The sequence below is a fragment of the Glycine soja genome, chromosome 3 (genome assembly GCF_004193775.1).
Source record: "Glycine soja cultivar W05 chromosome 3, ASM419377v2, whole genome shotgun sequence".
NCBI lineage: Eukaryota > Viridiplantae > Streptophyta > Magnoliopsida > Fabales > Fabaceae > Glycine > Glycine soja.
The window spans coordinates 24,743,851-24,765,292 of record NC_041004.1 but is presented as its reverse complement, the minus strand read 5'-3'; the positions used below and the strand labels follow the sequence as shown (position 1 = coordinate 24,765,292).

Here is a 21,442-nt window from a genome sequence, read left to right as displayed (position 1 = left end):
ACCCCCCCCCCCCCCCCTCCTTAAGTTTTTTAGGCCACTTGTCCAACAAACATCACTCTTCACTTGATTCCACCACACTAAGGCATATCCCTGAAACTTCAAGGAGGCCAATTTGATCTTTTTCTCTTCATCATAGTTGTAGCAAGCAAAGACTTGCTCAACCTTCATCTCTCACCCAAGATTCACTTTTGGATCACAAGTCCCTTTAAAAGTAGGGATCTATCTTCACCTTTACTCCCTCAATCCCTTCCTCTCTTGGCCTACCTTCATATCTTCTATGATTTCTTCTCTCCATATACCTCTCATTCCTCCTTCCTCCCCCATCCTCTTCATACCCCTTATCTTCTCTATGAGAAGAATTAGATGATTTGTCCTTTCTTCTTTGCTCTGTATTTTCAATCCTCACACTTAAAGCTTCACTACTACTATGTATTCTTCCTAGACTCTCCTTATTCTTCTTTCTCATTCTCTCTATCCTTTCTTCATCTTCATAACTCATTCTTCTCATTTGATCACCAAGTTTAATCATCTCTACCATGAGCCTAGCGGTTTTTGGAGATGGTGGAGTAGCATCTCAACTTGTAGAAGCCATACCTGCAAGTAAAGTTAGCACACAAGTAATAAACAAAATAGGACCTCACCACTCAACTTAGTGTTTCACTCAAGTTCACTCGTGTATCACTCTTTCAAGGCTTTTTATTTTATAATATGCACTCTTGCATTTTACCACTCTTGCTCTTCTTCAGTTCTTAAGCAAAACCTTCAAACTCAAAATAAAGAAGTATTCAATGTGAAATATGTCACAAATCAAAACTCAACTCAAGAAGCCAAGAATAGAAATACTCTAAGACAAACTAAGGAATTTAAAGACAAGTAAAAAAATAATGAAAGGAATACTCAAAATGAATGTCAAGGAAAACAAACTAAAAGACTCCAGAATCAAGAAAAGAAATGTCCCAAAATTGAAGTAAACTAGATGTAAATAACCAACAAGACATAATTTTTTTTGAAGTATAAGTATGTGAAAACTAGAAGGGAAACAACTCTGAATGCAAAACCTTGTTTTTTTTTTTTTGCATTTTTTTGCTTCTTTTTTAATATTTTATCTCTGCACTTTTTTTTTTTACACTAAATTCAAATTTGAACACAAATTAGTGATTGGCTAGATCCAAATCTAAACTGTAACAGAATTTTGTCTCCAAATTTGAAAAACAAATTCAGATCCTAACAACTTCAATTATCCAAATTTTGATTGTAATAAAATTTTGGCTCCAAAATCAAATTCAAATCCTAACAACTTCAATTATCGAAATTTGGATTCTAATAGAATTTAGGCTTCAAATTTGAAAATTATATTTTTTTTTCACTTCTTTCTTTTTTTGCACAAATTTGTTGATAATATATATTAAAAAGAAGTAAAAAAGATATTGATACTAGATAGAGTTCAGAAAAGAAAGATAGACTCAAAGAAATAAAACAAAGAAGATGAAATAATAATATAAAGTTAAACAAAAGGGAAAGAACAAACAAATGAGAAAACACACAATAAAAAGAAAACACAAAGGATAGATAACATTTAATTTCAAGAATCAAAGCTCTGATACCAATTTTGTGCAATCGAGAGGGGTAAACACTAAGGAGATTTACACCAACAAGCCTCAAGCAACAACATAAGTGAACATGAAACCACACTTTAATCCAAAACCTTAAGGCTTAGGTTTATGGGTTTTGCCTTCACTTATATGGTGTTCAAGCTTCTCATTCCTACATGATGTGGGACTTCACCTCACACTTGTAGTCCAACAATCTTTCCCTCAAGTGTGAGTCTCATCCATATAATAGTCTACCCCTTGAGCAAAAGTCATTATCATCCATGAGTATTCCACGATGGCCATTAGAGCTCACATGCTCTAGATATTGCATCGCCGCTCCACCCATGGGACATGCTGCCTGGACCTTCCTCTAGGAAGACTTTCAATACAAGGGATCTCCACCATCATCATCTTACTCGTCGGAGCCGGACACCAAGTTGAACCATCGGCTTTGATACCAATTGATGGAACCTAAATTGCAAATCTAATTTTTAGCATCAACAAACTAGGGGACCTATTTGAGACTCTCTGAAATTGGAGAAAATAATAAGGAAAAAACAAAATTAGAAAAGGATATGGAAATAACAATGCCACAATCTTAGAAGATTGATAAGTTGAGGATGATTCGCCACAAAGAATAGAATTATTTGATAAGAACCTAAGGTTTCACACAAGAACTAAGAGAGGCACTATCTTAACTGTATCTAATCTAAAATTTCATCAAATATTGTCCACAAAGTGTTTAAGGAGTCTATTTATACTCCTACTAATAACCCCAAATTAGGCCCAATGCCCAATAACTAATATAATAATTAAAAGACTTGAAAATAACAATAAAAGGTTGTGACAACCCATTACAAGTCTGAAAATAGGTCCAAAATAATTAAAAGGGAAAATAAATCATATTCTAAAAGTTTGCTAAAATTTATGAGTTTTGCTTCTTCTTTTCTTTCTTCCATAAGAGAACTTAGCCTCTTACCAAACTCTTTTTGAAATCTCTTACTCCTTGCTCTAGTGATTGGTCCATCCATGTTGAGCCACTCAAGCCAAGCTCTTCCTCCTTGGATAGTCCTCTATCACGTTAAAACTTGAGTCAACGAGTAAAACAAAATTGAAAATAAATCATACATGCTTAGAGAATGAATAAACAAAAATAAACAAGTGAATCTCCATGGTCATCAAATATAATAATTAGGTATCATATGCCAGAAGAGTTAACCAAATACATACGTCTCAAACAAACTAGAGAGCAACAAATACAACCCAAAATAATAATGAAAATGGTTCTAATAATTACAAAAGGTTTGATCTTAGGTCTACCCATCCCCAAAATACAATTAAGGGCAAAACCTAAAATCTCAGAGCAGTCATCTATACCCAAGCCCCAAAAATGATAACCTCAAGCATGGGCATCGCGAAGCGACAATAGGACAACGTAGTCTAGTTCCATGAAAAGAAAAAGTGAATGATACAAATCCTAGCTCCTGAACATCTAGTATACGACAACAACATAGGAACTCAGAGAAGTGATCCATATGGAGCATGTCATCATGTTCCCACTTGGTCTCAATAACATCAATGTAGAATGGGAGATGCGATGCTGGACTTATCAACTGGTTCTGAAAATGGTAATAAGAGAGTGAGTACTCCATCCCTTTCAAAACCACAAACACGAACATTAAGTCCCACACATAACCTAGTAAACATCACTCATGACATCTTATTCTGCATTCTTCTCTCTCATTATTCTTACCTTGGGCCCAACACTACCACTAAGCCTCCCAGCTTTCATGGTCTTATGCAACATATAGATGACGATTGGGAGGACATGTCACATGCCGATACATGACATGACGTTCTCACCAACCATGGTTACAACTCTATTCTAGTTAGGAATGCCAAGTGATGAGGCGAATGAGTCCCCCAATCTAACCGAAAAATGCCCTTAGTCCGATTATCACCACTCAACATTTCCCCAAATTCCTTTGAACCATTTGAATCGTCCCCCAGTGTTCCTACTGTGTATCATCCACCTTCACTTAACGAATTCTCGCTCATTCTTCATGATGAGAAGTATAAACAATGATGCGTTGATACTAGTGAATATAAATTAGAGTATCTATTCCAATTGAGTATAAGGTCATGCACCAACTCCCAATTCAACAATCCCTCTAACTCTAACACAAACACATTACCTCATTCTTCTGCAATTTCCTTGTACTGCATGTCTATCCTCATGATGTCCCTGACTACAAGTATCCTTCGTTGTGTACACACACACAAACATTACAAGAGAAGAGGGGAAATAATCCTCTCTAGGGTCATCATCAAAATGGCCTTTTAAGTGAACAAGACCACTTGCACATTCATAACTACCAATCCAAAATATTAATTCATCATGAGACATTCTAATAACAAATAACACTTAGTGGTCGGACACCCCAGACCCAATCCTAAAGTACAACAGTTCATGATCAATATCATAACAGTTCATATCATGAAACATGTCTTGCCAAGTGATCACACTCACTTGGTCTTACAACATTTAATCATAACAATTCCACATAATAATTCTCAATCAAAACAAGCAATTCATTCACTAATTCATATCATATTTTTCATGCACATCTACACATATAAGACACTTTCTCATTTGGAATTGCACTTAATTACATACTTTTAAAATCAACGTTCCTATTGATGTGGAAATCCAATTGGGACAAACCATATAGGTTTCTAAAGGTTATTGAATGTAAGAAATTCAGTTTTGGACTCAAAATCCTCCAAATTCACTCCCGTTTGGTCATATTTCAAAAATTCCCTGCACTTGACCTATAAAGTTCACAAACTTGGTTTCTAAATTCCAAGAGTTGTAGAACTCCATTTCATGAAAATTTTAAATAAACCCTATGTTTTCAAACACGAGCAACTCAATTCTGTTGTCAAAATCTACAAAAACTGAGCCCATATATACAATTAGTTCAAAACAGCGCAGGATTTACCGAAAAACACAATTCGAGGACTATAATAACAACAAATTGATAACTGCAATAGATACGATGTTGAATAGATCGAACATTGTTATTATTCTGGTTGAGCAGAAAGACAGTGCATGCTATTAATAATCTTCAGGTTGACACAAATTTTCTTCTCAAAACATCTCTCTTTTCGTTTTTCAAGAAACCTAACAAGTGATGCAAATCTTCGTGAAATCTTTGAACTTTGGAATGATCATTTATTTCCTGGCATACAATAACAAGTTTTAGAACACTTAATAATATGTCAAAATAGCAATTATTGATAAAATATATCAAAGAGAAAAGCAATTCCTAAAGAAATACTATAATGTCATGATAGTTTTGCTGCAAAAAAAAGTCAGGTGGGGGCACTATTTGTCATTTCTTGTGCTCCCAAGAGTAATAATACAGCCTGCACCTGCATTTCAGAAGAAAAATAAAAGGATCATCAAACCCAAAAAATGTGCAACCATTCTATAGAAGTTGTGCAAAATGGGGCGGCTGAGCTCATCCTCGTATGACAATATTTGGCAGCTAATATTGATTGGAGTGATAAGCAACATAAGGTTAGGGGATCTTGCAAAATTTTCTCATCCTTTTTCTAATAAATGGGTTAGGATTAACTAAGCATAAAGTAAATATTACTATTTGAAATGTTCTTCCCCGTGTATCATGATATTTGAAAATTTATTAATTGAAGCTAGCTAGACTAATTTTGTTTTTAAGAAATTGGTTAAAATTAACAAAAAGATGGAATTGAATTTCTACACCTATTTCTAATGGGAACACCAAGAGCTCTCCTACTCCCCTAAAAAATTGAAAGTATTTCTCTAGGATGAGATATTCTAACTCAAATTTCAGATATTTTGTTAATAAAAGTTAATAATGAATAATGACAATCATAATCCGTTTGTTTCTGCTCCCTCCCCGTTCTAAATCTTCTTTATTTTTAATTAAATGAATGATAATATGGTCCAAATAATGTATGATTTGTGCATCATAATAAAAAAAAGGTATCATAATCCGTTTGTTTCTGCTCCCTCCCCGTTCTAAATCTTCTTTATTTTTAATTAAATGAATGATAATATGGTCCAAATAATGTATGATTTGTGCATCATAATAAAAAAAAGGTTTAATTAAATTTTTCATACCTGAAAAATAGAACATTTTTAAATTATACCTAACATTCATTTTTTTTCAACGAAATGCCTGGAAAAAATTTGTTCCAATTTAGTACCTGTTGTTAGTCTCATTCCGTTAAATGATGATATAACAAATCACATCATCACGCCTTATCACTAACACCTCATTGTCACGCCTTCACCTTCAATGATGTGACAATGATGCGTCAGTGATTAGGCGTGATAATATAACACTCCATTTGTCACGTCATGACTTAACATAAGGGGACTAACGACAGGTAATAGATTGAAACAAAACTTTTTCAAGTAGTTATTTGTTAAAAAATGAATTTTTAGGTAATAATATGAAAACGGTCTATTTTTCATATAAGAAAAACATATTTAAGCCGATCTTAAAAACAATTGTTTAGTTAACAAATGATAAGGAGAAGTTTTATCAAAATAAATAATTTAATTTCAGATAAAATGATAAATGATAAATTTTATTATTTTATTGAAAATAAAAATAAAAATGATAATCGTAAATTTAAGTTATGTTTAAAAGCAAATCTTATAAGTCAATAAGCAAAAATTATTTCTCAAACACTTTTATTTGATCAAATAAATTTGTAAACTTGTCAAAAAACTAAAAATTAATTAAAATAACTTGATGAACATATATGTAATTTACTTTTATATAGACTTAAGAAACTTTATCCTATTTATTTTTTAAAGAAAATTTCTCATTCAAAATAAGAAATACGTTAAATTAATAAAATAATTTTTTATTGGTAGGAATAAAAAAAACACTTTAAAATTTACAAAAACTCACTTATTAATTTATCATGTTTAATCAACTGAATTAGATTAATAAGATAGTATTAAAGGTGAAATTAAAGAGTTAATATGTGTACATTTAATATTTCGACAAAGCTAAAAAAGAATCCAACAAGATCAAACGTTGAGATATATATTTTGGGTCCAGAGAATAGTGAAAGAAGAGTGAGGGAAGCACAACATATTGCATGTATACATTAATCATAGACAACAAAACACCAATTATATATGATTTAAACATGTTTTTCATACCCAGATAATATGTCGTTTTCATATTACTACCTAACATTCGTTTTTCCAACCAAGTATCTAAAAAAACTTTATGTTTCGATTTACTACCTGTCGTTAGTCCTTTTTCGTTAAGTGATGACATGGCAGACGAAGTACCACGTCATTGAAGGAGATAATGTGTCAATGATAATTTGACACTCTGTCTCCCACGTCATTACTTAACAGAAAGAGACTAACGACACATAATAAATTGAAACATAAAATTTTTTCAGATATTTAGTTGAAAAGAAATGAATATTAAGTAGTAATTTAAAAATGGTCTATTTTTTATATATGAAAAACTTATTTAAGACTAAAAAATAATAAAACTTAAGTGAGCACCTTAGATATTCTCCGTATCATACTCTAATCAAAATCGACGTTTCATCTCAGTCACCATTGCTTTTGTCTCAGTAACTTAAATCAACTGCAATTTTCAAGATGAAATGTTTTGATTAGAGAACAACATTATAATACTGTATCTAAGTTTTGTCTAATAAAAAGGCTTTTTTTGCACATATAAAAAATAAGAGGCATTTTTTATGCACGCTGACGGACATACAGCTAACTGAGGATAACGAAAAGAAACTGAGCGACAGGGGAAATATTTCAGCAAGTCAAAAGAAAGAAGGGTGAATTCCAAAAGCTGAACTCCTAAATCTAAATATTTATTACAAAGGAAGAATAATCACAATAATGGTTATAATGGTTATTTTTCTTCAGATTAAATATTTTTTAGCGGATTGCTTATTCGGAATTCTCAAAATAAAGTAATCACTATTCACTAGGAACTAGGAAGTAACCTCTAGCTTCCGTATTGCTGCTTCCGCTTTTGCCTTTTGCAAGTTCTCCCATGCAGAGATTTTGGGTTCCTCACCTCTTGTCCTGGACAAACAAAAATATCTAGCAGTTTAGAAACAATACGAAGTTTGTACAAAGATTTCTATGCCAGAAAATTATAAGAGTTTCCACTGAGATAAAAACGAACATATTTAAATGATTTAAACTTTTGAACTTCCTTGTTTTAATTGTCTACGATGGGAAACTTTAATCATAGTTGAAAGGTAATACAAAGAACATTTGACAACTCCAGTACACTTTATATAGCTAATTTAGTAAATTCATCGCCATAAATTCCACAACCCCAATTATCTTTGCCCTGGCATGAGCCACGAAGGATTCTTCATTTTGTGAAGCTCATAGTAATTGGATAAGAATGGAGTGAAAGTGGAATATTTGACTTTACAGAGAAAACTTCAAAAATACTTGATGGCAAATCCTTCATATCACCCAATTAGCTTCAGATTTTCACGTGCAAGTTGTCCTCAATCAGCATATCCTTAGTTTATCAGATAAATAGAACAGAATGTAAAAAAGTCAAGGTAGACATACTTTGAGGCAGGCTTTGACGTTTCAGAAACATCCCAAGTTGACGATTGAGTACTTAGTTCTCCTTTTTTCCAACTTTGGCTTGCTCTGAGCCTCTTCCAGTGAATAGGGCCCTATGTTTCTTGGACCATCTTGTCACAGTAACGTGTTCATCTACCTGCATATCCCTAATAGAGGAACCAACAGTCTGCAATTCTGTGACAGGCAAGGTTGATAGGGTGGAGGCAGAGAAAGAAGGCCTCAGATTAGGAGAGGAGCATGAGCTACCCTGTGGGATCATCTGGGTCACCATGTCCCTCCTTAAAGCAGCACGGGACACATTGGTGCCAACGTCTTTGAACCCACCAAACTTGTCCTCTGAGTTAGAACCAACAAGAAGAATGCAAAATCAGATTCAGATGCACAGAAGCATACTTATGGTGACCCCGTTATGAATAAAAATTGTTTATTACCTCACGTCATTTCAACTATCAAACAATCATTAATGTCTAAAGAAAATCATTTGTTCCATCCATTTGACCTTATAACCAAGCCAAATGCATAACCACAGTATGGCTACACTTCGCATAATACAATGAGTTCATTGAAAGTCAGGCAATTTGAATTCATTTCAATTTATCCAAGTCAATCCCTTCAGGTCACCACTTCAACGTAATCTTTCACTATCAATCAAATTTTGCACAAATGAGGAGGGGTTAATTGAAAGAGCTAACCAAAAACTTCTTAGAATTTATGAAAATAGCTCATGAGTCTCATAAACTCTTTTAAGCTTATTTAAACTAACTTTTTAATTTATTCCAATAAGTTTTATTGTAAAATTTATAGCATAAGTAGTAAAAATTTATAAAACAAGTGCTTAATTGAACAGTTTACCAAACACTTCTTAAGTTCATAGAAGAATAACCTTGGAGGGGCATTGATGATGACTGACTCTGTATCTGCCGAAACAGGGCTGATAATCCACCTCTCAGCATCTTCCCACTTTGACGGCAATGTTTTCCCATTGTTGAACGGAAAAACGTGCTTCTGGGTAGCACCTGCATACAAGGGAACTTGCTCGGAGCTCCATCCCTTGTACATTGCAATGTGAAAATTGGGTGTACCAGGAATAGGGAAAGTGGCAGTACCAGACCTTCGAGAAGAAATGGAACTTTTTTTCAATGTTTGAAGGCGCCGCGATGAGCCAGAGCCAAAGTCATTGTTCAGATCCAAAGAAGCAGCCTTCTTCAACAAGGCTTCAAATTTTGATCTCTTGTCTTGACATTCTTAGTGGACAATGAGAAAAAGCGATAACTACAATGGGATTATTAAAAAATAAAAAACAAGAGAAAAGGGAGCAAGACCTTTCAGCTTTCAGGGGTACCTTTGAGGGCTAAAGAGAAAGAGTTTCTGGCAGAATCCAACTCCACGGGTTCTTGAATATCAGCATCCCTATCTTCATCATCTTGAACTGCAATTTGGATGTGCTACAAAGTGTCAATTTTTATGAAATTAAAAGCCCTTGTGGCGTGTTGGTAATCTTTTCCTTCCCAAAAAAAAAAACTAGATGAGGTGTAGTAGTGTATGTAGGTGTACCTTTAGCCTTTTTTTCTCTCTTTCTCCACGAGCTTCGTTCCTGAAACCCTAACTCCGCCATTGTCGAACTACTAACTTAGCACATTGTTGAACTACTTCATCCCCGGAGATCTTGATGAGGTTGGGGTTGGAGGACCACCTGGCGACGAGAAGGAGGGTAACCACGAGGAAGTTGCCAATAGCGGCAGCTGAACTAGTGAGAGTTGAGGGTTAAGTGAGAGAGTGACTGAGTGAGTGCGGTAATGAGGTTCTAAAAAAGAGCGAGAAAAAGTTTCTGAAAAACCTACATCGGTTTTCCTATAAAACATCGGCTAACATTGATTTTTTAAAAATCTATATTATTAATCATCAAATAACATCAATTTTTATTAAAATGGATAAAAATTGATGTAAAAATTAAAACACAACATCCATTTTTAAAAAATTGATATTAATAATTTTTATTTATTTATAAGTATGTTATCGCATTTTTTTTAAACATTGATTTTGATAAAAATTAATATTAAAATGATAATGTGAAAAACACATTTTCTAATAATGATCTAGACCGTTCATATTCTAAATTTCCATTAGTCTAGCTAAATCACTTTGATTGACCTAAAAGCCTTTAATTACTAAGTTTTCATTAATGAAAGATCTCCTTACTTTGACTTTCTAAACTAAAGTTGACTGCTAGTTTGAGGCTAAGAGCTTATGAATTGATAAATGTACACCAAACCATAAAAGTAGTAAAGTTTGAAATACCATTTGAGGGTAAAGTCATGAGAAACAAATGAACTATGGAGTGTTCGGTAAAAAAAAGTCTAACCCAATTATAGAGTGAGACATTATCTCACTCTTTTAAGTTCCTCATTTTTATTTGTTAGTGTTGGATCGAGTGGTCTCAAAATAATTAAGAAGAGGGAGTTGAATTAATTATTAATGTGTCTTGGCTAATTAAAAATTTATCATTCTTAATGTTACTAGATTCAATTAGGCTTTACTACTAAGTTATGAGAAAGTAAAGAACAGAAACAATAACTTAGACAAAAGTAAAGCGAAAATAAAAAGTACACAGCGAAAAGATAAAAAGTGTAGGGAAGAAGAAGACAAACACAAGATTTATACTGGTTCGGCAATAACCCGTGCTTACATCCAGTCCCCAAACAACCACCGGTTCCTGAGATTTCCAATAACCTTTTAAAATCCTTTACAAGCAAAGATTCACAAGGGATGTACCCTCTTTTATTCTCTTTGAAGAACCAAGTGGATGTACGCTTCACTTGAACTGATCCACAAGAGATGTACCCTCTCTTGTTCTTAGTATCAGAACCCAAGTAGATGTACGCTCTACTTGTACCACAAAGAATGTACGCTCCAATGTGTTAAGACAAAGAATTCTTAGGCGGTTAGTCCCTTGAATCTTTGTAAGGGGAAACAAAAGATATCTCAGGCAGTTAGTTCTTTGAAATCTTTTTTTTAAAGGGAAAGGAAAAAAGATATATGAGGCGGTTAGTCCTTTGAAATCTTTTTTCAAGAGAGAGAAGGGAAGAAATAAAAGAATTCTCAGACGGTTTGTCCTTTGAATCTTTTGACAAGAGAGAAGGAATGAAGAAGAGGAATAACACAAGTTTTTTTATCAATGAACTTTTCTTGAAAGAGAAAGTATTGAAGAAAAACTTTTAGAAAGATGAAGAGAAATGAATGAAAAAAATTTGTTATGCATGAAAGGAATCAGTATTTGAAATTCGTGTCATGGTCATATATTTATAATCATTTGATGACTCAAATTAAAGTTTGTGACTCTTGGCAATTTCTTTAAAACTAGTCACTTTAAGAGTTGTAACTTTTGTGAAAACTAGTCACTTAAAAAGTTGTGACTTTTGAAAGAAAATCTTTAGATACAAGTCACCTTAAGAATTGTGACTTTGGTAATTTATTTTTCAAAACAAGTCATTGGTAATCGATTACCATCATAGTGCAATCGATTACACATCAACATATGTGACTCTTTATGTTTAAATTTGAAAATCAAAACGTTTAGAAACACTGGTAATCGATTACAAGTATTGTGTAATCGATTACACAAGTTTGAAATGATTTGAAAATGTTTTATGACAAGTTGTGACTCTTGAAATTTAAAATCTAATGTTTTAAAAATATTGGTAATCGATTACATGATTATGGTAATCGATTACAACTTTGTAAATCAGTTTGAAAATAATGTTAGCTACTGGTAATCAATTACTGTCTTCTGGTAATCGATTACCAGAGAGTAAAACTCTTTGGTAAAAATTTTCATTTGAAAAATTCTTTTGAACAAAATTGTGCTATTCAATAGTTTTTGAAAAACTTTTTTAATACTTATATTGATTGAGTCTTCTCTTGATTCTTGAATCTTGATCTTGATTATTCTTGAATCTTGATCTTGATTCTTAATTCTTTGGAACTTGTTTGACTCTTGATTCCTTGGCATCATCAAAATAATATTGGAAGATATTACTTCCACAGTTTAGAAAAAGGTGATGATGCTATTGTGGATAATGAAGTCTTGTTAAGGAGAACATAGTCTAGTTATTTTATATGATTATATGCAATTCCTTTTATATGATGCATGAGAGTCTTGTTAAAGGGAGGGTTTGTATTTATTAATATTATTATTAAGTTATAATTTGTATATTTATTTGCTAGCTTCTGCATGATAGCGTCATATATTTTTTTAATTTTCACATTCTAGAAAAATAAGCGTAATTATGATAATATGATTAATAGAAATTATTAATAGAAATAAAAATCATGTTCATCTTTCGACGAGTAAATGAAAGGAAAAAATGTTTTGAAACCAAAATATGATAATGTTTTGATCAATGGTAATTAAATGGACCTAAAGAGGCCATTTTAAATTAAAAAAATAAATAAAATGATACATTTTCTTTTTAATGAGTAAACAATTAATGTATTTGATTTTATTTTCATGTATCTTCTAATTATCACTATAAATTGAGAACCAATTCATATAATACATTTTCATACTATTGTTTTGCATGTCATCATTTCTTGACACATTGAGATACGATGACAAGTGTAACATCATCTTTTAAAAGAAAAAAAATACACAAAGTTTTACTTATATGTGCCTTATGGATTTGTAAGAATCATATTGAATGTTAATTTTAATGATCATGCTAGAATATATTGTTATGTTGTTTGTATAGTTTTGTGTGTGCTATACGCATCGTTGTACATATATTGTTGTGCATTTTTGTGATGTTTTAAATTTATACAACAATAAATTTGATATATCTATTTAATCAATTCAAAAGATTTTTTTTATAATTATTAAAAAATAAAATAAATAATTAGATAGTGTTGTAAAAATAAGATTTTTAGTAGGATTTATTTTTACAAAGTGTTGGCTTCTTATTTGCAAAATTTAATTTAAATTGTAGCATTTTTTGATAGTTAAGGCTTATTAAAGTATGATTAAATGATACTTAAGGTAACTTAATCATTTAATTCATATTTAATTATTTTCATAATAGTTTATTTATTTATTAAATTTAACTTTTTTAACAAATAAATAAAATTAGAATGTGGCAGGTTAGATTTTATTTGCAAATTTTGTTTCACTAATTAATGATATTAATCATATGACAAAAATGATGAACAAAACACCAATGTATTAATAATAAGATTTTAAATATGTTTCTTTTGACAAAACGTTTGCTTCTTATTTCAATCATTTAATTTAAATTGTAGCATTCAGTACCCGTGCGATGTATGGATAAATTTCGAGGAGATTTTTTTATTATTAAATAAATTAAAATTTATTAAATAATTAGGTCTATTATACATTAAAGTAATTTTAAATAAATAAATTTATTTTCTAATATATATATATATATATATATATATATATAATTATACTATTATATACATTTGATTGATTTAATCATAATTTTATATTAAATTATACATTTCTATATTATTTTATTGAAAAAATAAGTTAATTAATTATAAAAAAAATAAGGGGATATCCTATAAATGTACTACAAATTTGCCCACAACAAAGTTATTTTATTGGTAAAAATAAGCTTATAATTAAGTCTTGCTGGTTTGAATTTTCAGTCAACTGGTGGAACCAAAACATTTTTTTTATAATATATCCTTGCCATTCTTGAACCAAATTGAAAACATCCTTAAAAAATTTCTTGTAAATGGAAGCATGTATTCTACCACCCTAAAAAATACAAAATTATATTTGTGATATTTATATAATAAAGAATAAGGTATTATTTAATAATGTCATGTTTTTTATAATAAAAAAATACATTCTGATCAAGGAATAACACATTTCAATCATACTTACATCTGCTGATTATTTGTTCTCATAATTAACAAACCTAAACAGAATGACAGACTTTTAATTTTTTATTCATCTTTGTAATGACAATTTCATTAATATAAGAGAATGTGCCACCCATTGGAGACCGTGTATAAGAATTATATAAGAAAGTAAGACAAAAGAAGTATCACTTGTTATATACTCCTTTATAGGTAAAATAGAAACATTTTATTTTATAAAATATTAAGTGTACATATACAAATTTTTTGTACGATTTTTTTGTTAAAACTTAAAATGAGGATGCTATAGTTGATATCAAATTAATTTGATTGCTCCGTAATTGATATAACCTTAATTGGGTTGTCAACTCAATTTTCATCCAATTTAATCAATTCGCCGTAAATAAGTGGAATTTTCGGTTATATAAATTTAATAGGGGGATATCTTTCTTAACAATAAAGTTTAAATTCTTTAAAAAAAATGGTTTAAATAAAATCTTCTCTATAATTTTTACAATATTACCCTGAATTGAAACGTGTCATTTGTAATAAAGAAAATTTGAAATTAATTATTTTAATAAGAGGATATCCTTTAATTTTAACACTAAGGTTTATATCCTTTATCTATTTCCTGTATTGAATCATGTCATTCATAAAAAGGGAAACTTCAAATTAATAAATTTAATAAGGGGATATCCTATTAACAGTTAACACTAAGGTTTAAATATAATTTGGAGAAATTCAATTCAATTTTATTTATATCCTTTATACAATATTGTGTATCAATTAAAAATAAATAAGATAAGTAATAAATGTGACCAATATAATTAGATAGGTGGCTGACTAATTATTTACATTTCAATATATAAAATAATGGAAACTTGAAATTAATCAATTTGTTGTAGAACAATATCCTTTTAACACTAAGGTTTAAATAATTTATAGAGAAATCCAATTCAATTTTTTATTTATATCCTTTCTTCAACATTACGTATAAATTAAAAATAAATGTTAAAGTTTATAAAATTTCATAGGTGACTGACCCATTATTTACGTTTCAATAAACTATTTCAATTAAATAGATTGGTAAATTGACATGTTATCATGATTACAATTTTAAAATCAATCATTCACATTTATATTGACCACAGGCATTAACACACGGCATAGCCCTCTTAATATAAACATTATGGCCATGGTGATTGAGAAGGGGACATGGACATTCTCATAATATAAACATTATGGCCAACATTTTTTCCAGAAATTATCTCAGCTGAAATAACGTGTTTTGCTAGCATTGTAACAATTAATCTAGTGCCATTACATAGCCCTTGAGTTTGATCTAAGTTTCTTAATAGCATTATAAGTGATCCAATTTTTAGTTTGATACAATGATTGGGCAAACCAGATGTTGTCAATAAATTAAGGAATTCAGTAGTTAGTGTGCGGAAATGAAAACTTTCAATGGTTTATGATTTGTCTACTGAGTCAGAACTTAGATATTCCATGTGTTCACCTATGATCATTTTTGTAATTAGTATATCAAGTTATTAATAACCATTTAAAAAAACAATAAAGATACTACATAGCTGGTAATTCTGCATAATGGGAAATGAAGCAAACATTATTTACATTCAGGGGAAGGTAAATTAATTAGATAGAAATAAAGTCAATTATCTAAGAGATGGTATGATTACCTGGGATCAATGATAGTATATAATCATTGACTTGTTGGATTGTTTCATTTGTTGAAGCTAATATTGCTCTAGATTGGAAGAATTCAGGGTTGTTGTGATGCTGGCATAAATCTAGGAATGTAGAATTAACTATCCCATGGATTGGATCATCATATTCTGTTATCAACAGATCCTGTGGGATTTCCACTATAGCATAGCCATCATTTTGATGTCCAATAATTCCATCTCCAATGTCCAGAATCCATTGTGCAAATGTGGCAGTCTATTATTGATCTGTTGCTTGTATGTTGCTTTGTAAACACATGTTTTTTGTCAATGTTAATACGTGACAATAATCCCATAGATAAGAGGAATTTATTGTTGCATTAACAATGTTGAAGCAACTGCCCCTAGGAATGATTGGTAGAATTTGCCGAAAATCTCCACCGAACACCATGACTTTACCTCCAAAGATTTTATTGGAACTGGATTCGCCTTTAATAATATCTCTTAGACTTTGATCAAGTGCTTCAAAACAAATTTTGTGAGCCATGGGTGCTTCATCCCAAATGATTAGACTTGTTTGATTTAGTAATTCAACTAATTGACTTCCTTGGTGTATATTGCATGTTGAGTCTTCAAAAATTGGAATAAGGATCTTGAATTTGGAATGTGTAGTTCTACCTCTAGGCAACAATAGAGAAGCTATGCCGCTAGAAGTAACCATAATAAAAATTTTATTGTCTGCTCTTAATGAACTTGCCAGTGTTTTCCAAATGAATGTTTTTCCTGTACCTCCATATCCATATAGGAAAAACATGCCACCTTCATCCTTATTGACAGCCTGAATAATTTGGTTATAAATTGATGCTTGTTGATATGTAGTTATGAATATGTTTTTGTCAGATGTCAAAGAAGAATTAATTAAATGCAAAATGAATTTGATTCATAGAAGATTGTAATTCTAAAGCCAAATACAAAATAGCAAAATGAGTATAGCAAATTCGAACTTAAAATGAAAGGTACAGTGGGTTGTTATGTTTTTTTTGTAGTTAATTTTATCTGTAGGTATAGGATTTACATATGGATAGGTACATTACCTATCATATGAGAAAAAAAGATGTAGAAATTCTGATATGACCTCATCATTGTTGTAATTTAGCTATGATAATATCAGGCTATTGTCTAGACAGGTTGCCCAATTTTCATCTCCCAGATATGGCATTGAAGGATAGTCTCTAAGTGATTTTTGATTGGCTTGCAATAGTTGTTCAATTTCAAGCAACACCAAAATTTTCAAATGGTCATCATTAAGATGTATCTCTAACAGGTAAAAAATAATTTGTTAAATTATGATTATTATTGATGGTATTTGATATAAAAAAAATCAACTAACCTGTATTTGTTGTTGTTTTCCTATGATGATATGCAATGTTATCAGCTAACCAATGCCAAGTTTGGTCCCAAACTTCTTCAAGTTTGTTCATGGTACCTGTTAAAAGTATTAACACAAATAGTTTTCTCAAATAATGTGTTGTGCCCCAGTCTTTCGCTTCTTTGATTGCTTCAACAAATTCTCTATCATCTTGTAAAAAACCCACAACAAAGCATGCTTCTCTATATGTAGGAAATTGAACATTAGCAATTGTTCTGATATCCTCAAATGTGGTTAGTCCTTTGCAAACAATTAGCATCATCCTTAAATAAAATAATTCTCCTGCAGTTGGTAGGACCTATAGTAGCCTCCCAATAATGTATCCTTTTTTTCTAAGTTTCCAGGATCTTTTTTTTTTATTATATACGAACTTAGAAACAAATTCTGCATAAGTAAGAGTTCTTCCTTCAGCAAAGCTTTGGTTGCTATTCATCCAAGAAATAAACTACGAATTAGAGATGCTTGGCTTAGACAGGACATCGTCAATATCATCATGGTCTTGGTAAAGAAAATTATGTTGTCCTGAAAGATGGAAATGTAATCTTTCCTTTCTACCATGTATTGGAAAACCAAAGATTCTTCAAGTAGCTTCATAGGGAGAAATGTATCTGTCACAAAGATCCATGAATTAAAACAATATTGGTCAGATCAATTAGACATTACAAATTAATAACACCTGCAATCTAGATATTCTTTGATCTCATCATTCTGGGCTGTAGCATGGTGAATTGCATCATTGTCATCATGAACCATAACAGGAGTGACTCTATCATATCCTTTGTTTATGTACTTGAATAAATATTTGACAAAAGTGCTTTGGTTACACCATTCAATATTGATATGGGCTTGATATTTTCTGAGCAATTTTGGATTGTAAGGTACAATATATTTGTTATCAATTGTAACACCATTTTTGGAAATTGTCCGACCATTGTTTCTTCTATGATAGACCAGATAATCATCTTCATCTAAAAGAGTATGGGACTGAAACATTTTAGGATAGAAACAAATGCACCTTCCTTCTTTCATGCATGGAGATTCTGTTTGCAGAATTTCACATGGGCCATGAACCATATGGTTTTGTACTAATGTATACAGTTCTGGGTCATCTTCCTACGAAGGTATCTCTGTTGATATAATTTGATCAGTGTCATCTGAAGATGGATATTTATTGTCGAGGTGTAAAAACAACAATAAATGGACATGAGGAAGTCCTCGCTTTTGAAATTCTAGTGTATACATATCTGCCATTGTTAGAAAATTGTATTAATAGACAAGCATTAAAGTGATTAGATTTCTTTGTGTGGTTAGTATCAATAGTTGCATTTAAATATTGAAACCTCATGTAAGATGATCAGCCAAAAGGAAAAAAATAATCAACTGATCTGTAAGTTGGATTGGTAAAAATTAGGATCAACTTACATGCAACTACTTTTCCCAGCAGATGATTCTTTGTTAGGTCTGAAAGCATCTATTCATACTTCAATTTGAAAACTCGCAAGATAATGTCTGGTCTGTTTGTTGCTTTCAAATTCAATGGCGTCAGTAATCTATGAATTTCAGGCCAATTTGGATTACAGGTTAAAGTAATAAAAAGATTTGGGAAACCAACATGGCTGCATATCGCTATACCATCAAAATAAAGTTGATCCATGTATCGTGGGCTCCCAACAAAGGTTAAAGGCAAAATGACCCTTTTACCTCTATTTAAGCCTTTGGTGGTACCAGCATCCAATGAATTTTGCAAGCTGCAAAACTTGTCAACTCTAAGTTTTTTTTGGTTGTTTCTGATGAAGGAAAGTCTTTCTGATTCAACCATAATATACCCTTCAACAACAAATTGCTGGAACAATTTTCTAGAATGCAAAAAAGTTTGTGCTTCATTTGACCTGCATTGTAGTTTAAAAGCAAACCACTCCCTCATTGTAAGATGATTTCTCTTTCTTTTTTGGCCACTTGATGTAGCACGATGAAGTATGTCAGCTCTATATCTATCTTCACCATAAGGAAATAATAGAGGGTATTGTAAACCTAGATAGCTAGAATGCAATTCATGTATCCTTTGTAATTGGCCATTCTGAGTCTCAAGAATAATATTTCTTTTTGAATTCATATAAAAATCACCTGCAATAAGTGTAGCAACTTCTGAAATAGTAGGTACATTATATGTACGAGCATCTTTTTCACGATTAGCGATCAATTTCAGCCTGACATTATGTACTTCACTATGTGCCAATCTATCTCTTATCATCCTAAAACTTTTTGCATGGGTGTTGTGTTCATCCAGCATTTGACTTAAACTTGAAACAATGTGTGCTTCAATTTCATTATGGTGGCTGTAAAATGGGATATTAAAATGCATATATAATTGATCGAGGCCGTACCCGAATCAAATAAACATGAAAATGCAGTAACTAGGAAGTGATCCTAGGTCATTTCCCAACAAGCAGTGACAAGCCAAATGTTCATAATATACTTGCAGTAACAGTAACGATGGGGGGGGGGGGTTGGTTGTTTGGTAATTAAAGAGCAGAACAAATAAAATGGAATACGAAACTACTAATATTAAAAACGGGTTGTTTCCTCTGATTCAGAAGCCACTCTCTTATCCTGGGTTATGGAGAATTCGTCCCTAACAGTCAACCACTTAATCCAACCCTATTTCAATTTACTAAGCGAAAATCAACTTAGGGTTTTCAATACGTGATTAGGCACCACATACACCAGTTAGCCCTTCGTCCATTAAGCATGAACGCAAGTTAGGCTCAGAGGCAATTAATCAAACACGAAGCGTGCACTGATTAATATTCACGAAATTTGGGATAACTGGTGAAGGGAAAACTGCCAGGAAACCACATTACAAACGAAACCTCAAAGAGAGTTGGGCTTCGTCCTCAAAAGGAAACAACACCAGAAAATCTAGCCTTCCATGGATTTAAACAGAAAACGCAAATGAAACATGAAGCAGAAACGTAAATGAACAGAAACGTAAATGAAAGTAGAAGAAGAAGCGAGAATGAACTCGTAATTAGAAACAGAAAACGGAAATTTGCATTAAGAACGAAAACTGTAACAAGGGAACAGAAAAACGTGAAAACCTAAAACCAAAGCTCTGAATAATGAAAATAGCATAGCAGAATAGAATGCCCTGCATGAATCCCAAGGCAGCTATTTAAAAAGAGTCACTCAAAGTCACTGGGCCCTATTACAATACTCTGGCCCAAAACAAAATAAACACTGAACAACATAAAATAAAATTGCGAAATTTCCTAATTAGAAATTAACTAAGGTAAGCGCTGCTTTATTTGCCCTCTTCAAGTCCACAACCAAAATCCGGATTAAGCCCAATGTTTCATTAATTCCTGAAATTAGATTAAAAACATCAAATTAGCTAAATGAGCCCAAATAATAAAACTGCCTAATTAATTGACAATTAAGACCAATCAATAATTAAAATGGTGCAAAAAGGGTTTAGAAAATAGAAGAAAATGATGGCACATCAATAATTTAGAGAACATCAATGAAAAAGGAAGAATATTTTTTTAAAATCAAACATGCTTCATTATTGATGTGTTTTTATAATAATAAGAATTAAAGAATTACTACCTGATGGCATTAATTCTATTTTGCACTTCATTATCTGTGCCAAAGATATATAATTGTGCAAATTTAGGTTCTTTTTCAGGCATTGGTAATAGGCTGCCTATCCTGTGACATGGTTGGCCTTGAATTCTAATTGTAGGAGGTCCTCTTGAATCATTAATTGATTTGTCTAGCTTAATACCAGCAGAAGTAAAGGCAAACATCATGTTATATGTCCATATGTTTTGTTGATAATTTTTACTATCAGCTGCATGATGATCAAACAAAAGTTGCTGGAGATGTTTGGGGGGATTTTGTAATAATGGAAGTTTAACTTTACCATCTCCACAACATAAGTTGAACCTTGGGCTTGAACTATTTTTATGTTTTGATATTCTTTCATTATACCACATGTTTGCATTACAATGTCTACATTGCATGAGTTGATCACCAAGTTTAAAATACCTTGAAATTGTTTAATGCGATACGGCAACATGATGGTAACAATTGATAACATTTCCAAAAAAACATGTAAATTATTACATGATAAATAAAAATGGTTTTGGAAAATTAAAGCCATTGTAAGTGAAGTTACTAACATAGTGATTTAGAATTATAATTGTTA

General features: G+C 31.5%; 1 protein-coding gene, 1 long non-coding RNA gene and 1 pseudogene across 2 annotated transcripts; all 3 read right to left on the bottom strand.

Moving 5' to 3' along the window:
- Positions 1-2,286: 2,286 nt before the first annotated feature.
- LOC114406326 lies at positions 2,287-7,266 on the bottom strand. The gene is made up of 3 exons (XR_003665405.1): positions 7,180-7,266; positions 4,934-5,027; positions 2,287-4,834 (listed from the first exon to the last, which is right to left on the bottom strand). It is a non-coding gene; the product is annotated as an uncharacterized LOC114406326 (long non-coding RNA).
- A 374-nt stretch (positions 7,267-7,640) lies between these two features.
- LOC114406325 lies at positions 7,641-10,055 on the bottom strand. The gene is made up of 5 exons (XM_028369016.1): positions 9,802-10,055; positions 9,590-9,676; positions 9,131-9,491; positions 8,230-8,583; positions 7,641-7,722 (listed from the first exon to the last, which is right to left on the bottom strand). The coding sequence occupies exons 1-4, from the start codon at positions 9,860-9,862 to the stop codon at positions 8,490-8,492; spliced, it is 603 nt and encodes a 200-aa protein (XP_028224817.1). The 5' UTR covers positions 9,863-10,055; the 3' UTR covers positions 7,641-7,722; positions 8,230-8,489.
- Positions 10,056-17,901: 7,846 nt separating this feature from the next.
- LOC114405050 lies at positions 17,902-19,525 on the bottom strand (annotated as a pseudogene).
- Positions 19,526-21,442: the final 1,917 nt, after the last annotated feature.